This window comes from Mus caroli, chromosome 9 (assembly GCF_900094665.2).
Source record: "Mus caroli chromosome 9, CAROLI_EIJ_v1.1, whole genome shotgun sequence".
Taxonomy (NCBI): Eukaryota; Metazoa; Chordata; class Mammalia; order Rodentia; family Muridae; genus Mus; species Mus caroli.
This window is the reverse complement of record NC_034578.1, coordinates 61,294,268-61,300,104: the sequence shown is the minus strand read 5'-3', so window position 1 is coordinate 61,300,104 and position 5,837 is coordinate 61,294,268. Positions and strand designations below refer to the sequence as shown.

The 5,837-nt window shown below is 48.5% G+C and overlaps 1 protein-coding gene across 1 annotated transcript in view; it reads right to left on the bottom strand.

Annotated features, from left to right (window-relative positions):
• Lctl (lactase like) overlaps positions 1-5,837 on the bottom strand; it is a 21,799-nt gene that overhangs the window by 8,938 nt on the left and 7,024 nt on the right. Inside the window, exons 8-9 of the mRNA XM_021171820.1 lie at positions 2,469-2,523; positions 2,225-2,386 (exon numbers count right to left, since the gene is read on the bottom strand). Of these exons, the coding sequence (XP_021027479.1) occupies positions 2,225-2,386; positions 2,469-2,523 (217 nt within the window). The remainder of the gene's footprint in view (positions 1-2,224; positions 2,387-2,468; positions 2,524-5,837) is intronic.

Below are 5,837 nucleotides of genomic sequence, written 5' to 3'. Positions count from 1 at the left end.
AAAAATGTGTAGCCCAGGCTGGCCTCGAACTCGTGATCCTCCTGCCTCTGCCTCCTTCAGCAAATCCTACCGGCGTGCGCCACCACTACCGGCAGAAATTTTTTTAAGTTAGCATACAAAGTAATAGTGATGTTTTTTCTGTACATGGGTGTTATGCTCCGGCCTTATTTGTCCTCTCTCCTGTCGGTTCCCCCCTCCATAAGTATTCTTGTACTCAATCTCACTCTCCCTTCCTGCTCCTTTAAGAGCTGTCTCTCCCTTGCTGGGCATGATGTGCAAGTCTTTAAGTCTTTTGTTTGTTTGTTTGTTTGTTTGTTTGTTTGTTTGAGACAGGGTTTCTCTGTGTAGCCCTGGCTGTCCTGGAACTCACATTGTAGACCAGGCTGGCCTGGAACTCAGAAANCCGCCTGCCTCTGCCTCCCGAGTGCTGGAATTAAAGGTGTGTGCCACCATGCCCGGCTTAATGAGCAAGTCTTTAATGCCAGTTGCTCAGGAGGCAAAGAAAGGTGGATCTTTGTGATTTGAGGCCAGCCTGGTCTACAAAGGGAGTTCCACGACAGGCAGGGCTATTACACGGAGAAACCCTCTCTCAGAAAAAAAAAGAAAAGAAAAGAGGAAAAAGAAGAAAGAAAGAAGGAAAGAAGGAAGGAAGGAAGGAAAGGAAAGGAAAGGAAGGAAGAAACCAGAAGAAAACGGGGAGAGAGAGGAAAAGGTGTCTTCCTCCATTCTTGAAGCATCCGCCTAAAAACACATAAACATATACCACTTAAATTCTTCCTTTGAGAGAAAACATGCACGTTTATCTTTCTAATTCTGACTTATATGAACTACAAGAGTAATGACAACCCGAAGGAATCTGTTCTCTCCTTCCACCATGTAAGTCCCAGGAAATGGAATTCATTTTAGGTCATCAAGTTTGGGTAGCAAGTGCCTTTTACTCACTGAGCCATCTCTCCGGCCTTATTTTTAGTTGTTTTTAAATTTTGTCTTGTTTTTGAGGAAAGCACATGGATTTCCATAGTGGCTGTACCAGTTTTTACTGCCGTCGGCAGTGAATGAAGGCTCTCCTCTGTTTTCTTGCTAGCTATTCTGACTTTAAGTGAGATGGACTCTCAAAGCTGTTGTAATTTTCATTTTTCTGGTGACTAAGCATGCTGAAGTAAGAAGACAGCCTCCCACCCTCACCCCACCCCACTCCCATCCCCACCCTACCCCACCCCCACCCCACCCAGTCACTCTCATTTCAGAGGCAGGAGAACTCCTGGAATTAAACCTGGAGCTTCTGTCCCAAAGGCCCTTCAGGGACTGTGAAGTCACTGTTAATAGGGGCAGGAGGCTCTGGCCATGCAGTTGCCTGCAGAGCAATTGTGGGTAATAAGAAAGGGGCTCCAGAAGCCGGGCGTGGTGGCGCACGCCTTTAATCCCAGCAATCGGGAGGCAGAGGCAGGCAGATTTCTGAGTTCGAGGCCAGCCTGGTCTACAAAGTGAGTTCCAGGACAGCCAGGGCTGTACAGAGAAACCCTGTCTCGAAAAAAAAAAAAAANCGAAAAAAAAAAAAAAAAAAGAAAGGGGCTCCAGATATTTCATCATAAAGCAATAATAAACAACATCTGTCTAACCTGACGGAAACATCTGTGTACATCACACAGCCCAATAAATATGTACTGTTTTTAAAAGTTCAGGGCTGGGGAAATAGCTCTGCTGGTAAAAGCTTGCCTTGTGAGTGTGAGGACCTGACTCCCAGCCCCTTGTTTATAAAACAAAAAGATCAGAGTGTGGGCTGTTGGGATGGCTCAGCAGATAAAGATGTTTGATGTGCAAACCTGTCAACCTGAGTTCACCTCCTGGATCCCAACTCTAGGACTTCCACACTTGTGTCTTGGCATGTACACACACACACACACACACACCACTAGCTGAGCATGGTGGCACATGCTTGAATCCCAGCACTAGAAAGGCAGAGTCGGGTGGATTCCTGTAGCTCACTGGCCAGTTAGCTCTGCCTACTGGGCAAGCTCCACCCCAGTGAGAGAGACTCTGCCTCAAAACACAAGGTGGTTGATGACAGAGGATCAGCTTAGGAGATTGTCCTCTCATTTTCACATGCATGTGTATGCATACTGCATACGTGTGTATACACACCTGAATACATATACCTGCACATACATGAACATGCATGCCAAAAGAAGTTAAAACAAAAAAACAAAAACATGACTCAGCTCACCAATGTGGTCTTTCATGACTTGGGGGTAGTCACCAGCGTAAATAGGGTTGGCAAACCAACCGAGACAGAACTGTAGGTATCGCTCAGCAGCCTCAATATCATCGGGGTTGTCGATGTCCACAGGTTCCCCCCAGTCACAGTTCAGTGAGATCCCCACTAGGCCTTAAAGGAAGGAAGTCAGGGTAGGGAGAGGCAGGATATGGCTCCTCTGTGTAAGGGTCTGAGCCTGAGGGTCCCAGCTCACCGTGCTGTTTGCTGCGCCACGAGTCGTTATAAGAATGCCAAGCCTGGGCGTGGGCCTGAAAGAAGGAATCCATCAATGAACCCAGCTCATCCATCGCTCTGCCTCCGTTTCCTTCTTCCCTTCGTTTATTTATGTGTGCAGTAGAGGCGGGTGGTGGCAGAGGACAACTTGCGGAATAGATTCTCCCCTTCCACCATATCATGAATTGAACTCAAGTCAGTCTCAGCAGCAGGCATCTATCTACCCACTTGCTGAGCCGTCTTGCTCGCCAGGGAGTGCCCTTTCTTGCCTTCCAAACTCTAGCGCTCCAATTTCAACTTCCCATGTTCTTGAATCCAGACTCAGATACCACAGACCCGACCCCCTCCCTCTGACTTCCAGGAGCACTGCTTCTGCTTTACTGTGGAGGAAACATCTCTCAAGGCGGCAGAGGCCAGTTTGTGTGTTACCGCTATTGCTGCCCCACCCCCACACTAAGGACTAACGCCTGGGTTTTGCCCATGCCAAATAAATGCTCTTCCAACTGGACGATCCCCTAGCCCACCCTCTGCTGTTTCTAAATTGTTCCTGCAGGTCCCTGGAAAGGCGGCAGAGATTCCGAGGACTTAGTGGAAGTGTGAGCTCATGAGGCGCCTCGGGGGATCTGCTGAAGCTCTGAGAGCAGAGCCCAGCAACCTGTGTGGTTTGTTTTGTTTTGAGGCAAGCTCTCATGGAACCTTGACTGTCCTCAGGCTTGCCCTGTACTGAAAGCTGGCTTTGGAGTCTTAGTCCTCCTGGCTCCACCTTCCCCAATGCTGGATTACTGGGGTGTTACCCCGAGCCCAACTGCAACCTGTGTTTAAAAAAAGGAAAAAAAAAATGCATGTTTTATCTGACATTCACTAAAGTTCCAGACTCATTCTTGTGAAAATCCGAATAGTTCAGGCTGCAAGGGTTGCTTGTCACTCCCAGAAAGCCTTTGTCTCTCAGTGTTCTTTCTGCTTTGAGCAAGTGTGTGTGTGTGTGTGTGTGTGTGTGTGTTTGTGTGTGTGTGTGTGTTTGTGTGAAGGCCAGCGGTCAGTCTTGAGTGTTGTTCCTCACGAGCCATCCACCTTGGTCTCCCAGTAGGCTGTATTCCAGCCAGCAGGCTCCAAGAATCCTCTTTGTGCCAGCCACCACAGTGCTAGAGTTACAAGCATGCTTCACCACACCCAGGGTCCTGGCTAGCTTTCTGTCAACTTGACACCAGCTGCTGTCATCAGAGAGGAGGGAACCTCAGCTGAGAAAAGGTTTCCATGAGAGCCAGTTTAGGCAAGCCTGCAGGGCTTTTAATTAGTGATTGATGAGGGAGGGCTCCACCCACTGTGAGTGGGGCCACCTGTGGGGTGGTAGTCCTAGGTTCTGTAAGAAAGCAGACTGAGCAAGCCATGGGAAGCAAGTGGGTAAGTACCACCTCTCCATGGCCTCTGCATCAGCTCCTGCCACCAGGTTCCTGCCCTGCTTAAGTTGCTTTTGGTCCTAGTGTTTTATCACAGAAATAGTGTGGTGCTTTGAATAAGAATGCCCACCCGGCGTGTTGGCACACGCCTTTAATCACACCCCTCCGAAGGCAGAGGCAGGCAGATTTCTGAGTTCAAGGCCAGCCTGGTCTACAAAGTGAGTTCCAGGACAGCCAGGGCTATAGAGAGAAACCCTGTCTCGAAAAACAAACCAANGTGCACCAGCACGCCCGGCCAGCTAAAGAACTCTTAAGTCAGAGGCTGGGCCAATGGCTCAGCAGTTAGAGCACTGGCTGCTCCCACAGAGGACCCTGGCTCAGTTCCCAGCACCCATCTGGTGGCTCACAACTGTCTATAACTCCAATCCCAGGGGATCCATCTCCCTCTTCTTGACCTACAAGAACACTGCATGCATGTGCTGCACTTACATAGATGCAGGTAAAACACTCAGACACCATACATAGGAGTGTTTTCGGGAGGCAGAGGCAGGTGGATTTCTGAGTTCNAGGCCAGCCTGGTCTACAAAGTGAGTTCCAGGACAGCCAGGGCTATAGAGAGAAACCCTGTCTCGAAAAACAAACCAACAAAAAAAGAACGCCCACCTCCCCTTGGCTCACATTGGAATGCTTAGTCACCAGGGAGTGGAGCAGGATTGGAATGGAGTGGCCTTGGTGAAGGAAGTGTGTCACTATCAATGGGCTTTGAGATTTCAAAAGTCCATGCAAGGCCCGCTCTCTCCCCTCTTCTCCCTCCTCTCCCTTCTCCTGTCTCTGTGTCTCTTTGTGTGTGTGTGTGTGTGTGTGTGTGCATCTCTCTCTCTCCCTTTCCCCATTCCTCCCTTCTCTCCCTTCTCTTCCCCGGCCTTTTTCGGCTCTTTCCCCTTTCTTCTCCCCCCTTCTCCTTTATCTCTGCCTCTCTTTATCTGTGGATCTGGATGTAGCTCTCAACTACTTCTCTAGCACCATGCAGGCTGCTACATTCCCTGCCATGACTAAACCTCTAAAACTTTAAGCAAGCCCCGAGTTCAATGCTTTCCTTTATAAGAGTTGCTGTGGTCATGGTGTCTCTTCACAGCACTGGAACGGTGACTACGACAAACGGTAACTAACCCTAACTAACAAGACTCCCAGCCTTTTCACCTAGGATCTAGGGATTGAACTCGGGTCCTCATACTTGCACAGCAAACACTTTATAGACTGGGCTATTTCATACAGTCCCATGCTTATCATTTTAACTAGCTAGTAAGTAACTAGAAAAACAGGAGGAAACCTGGAATTGACCAGTGATATGGAACATCGCACAAACTGTTAGTAAAAGTACGGGCTCCGGAGCCCCAAGACCAAGTTCTCAGCACAAAGGAGATTCGTTTGCCTCAGAGGAACAAAGGTCAGGGAGAAAGAGACAAATACAGGAGACAGAGGATGAGAGAGAAGGGGAAGGGAACAAGGGAAAGAGGGCAGGGGTAGGACAAAGGAGTGCATCTGCATAGAGAGGACAAAGATGTGGCACATAGGTAAATGGCAGTTTATAAAGGTACAAGGGGAAACCCCTTGTCAGAATGAGGTGTTTAATTTTAATTGGTCATGTTAATTAGGTGAGCCAAAGGGGGCTTTTGACTGCTGGACTTTAATACTTAGATCTCTGGAGGAGGAAATGGCCAAATAAGGGAATAGACCTTGGAGGCTAGTTTTAGGAATGTAATCTAATGGTTTTTTTAGCAAGGCAGAGGGACTGTGGGAAGGACAAGGCCTGCCAGAGCCATGCTCACCAGGTTCAAGCTGGCCAGGGTCCCTTCAGAAACAGTGTCAAAAACCTAACCATTCATAACGCTCTTTTATGGCTTGCTCTGCCCTTTAACTGTTCAGCTAAAGAACTCTTTCTTTCTTTCTTT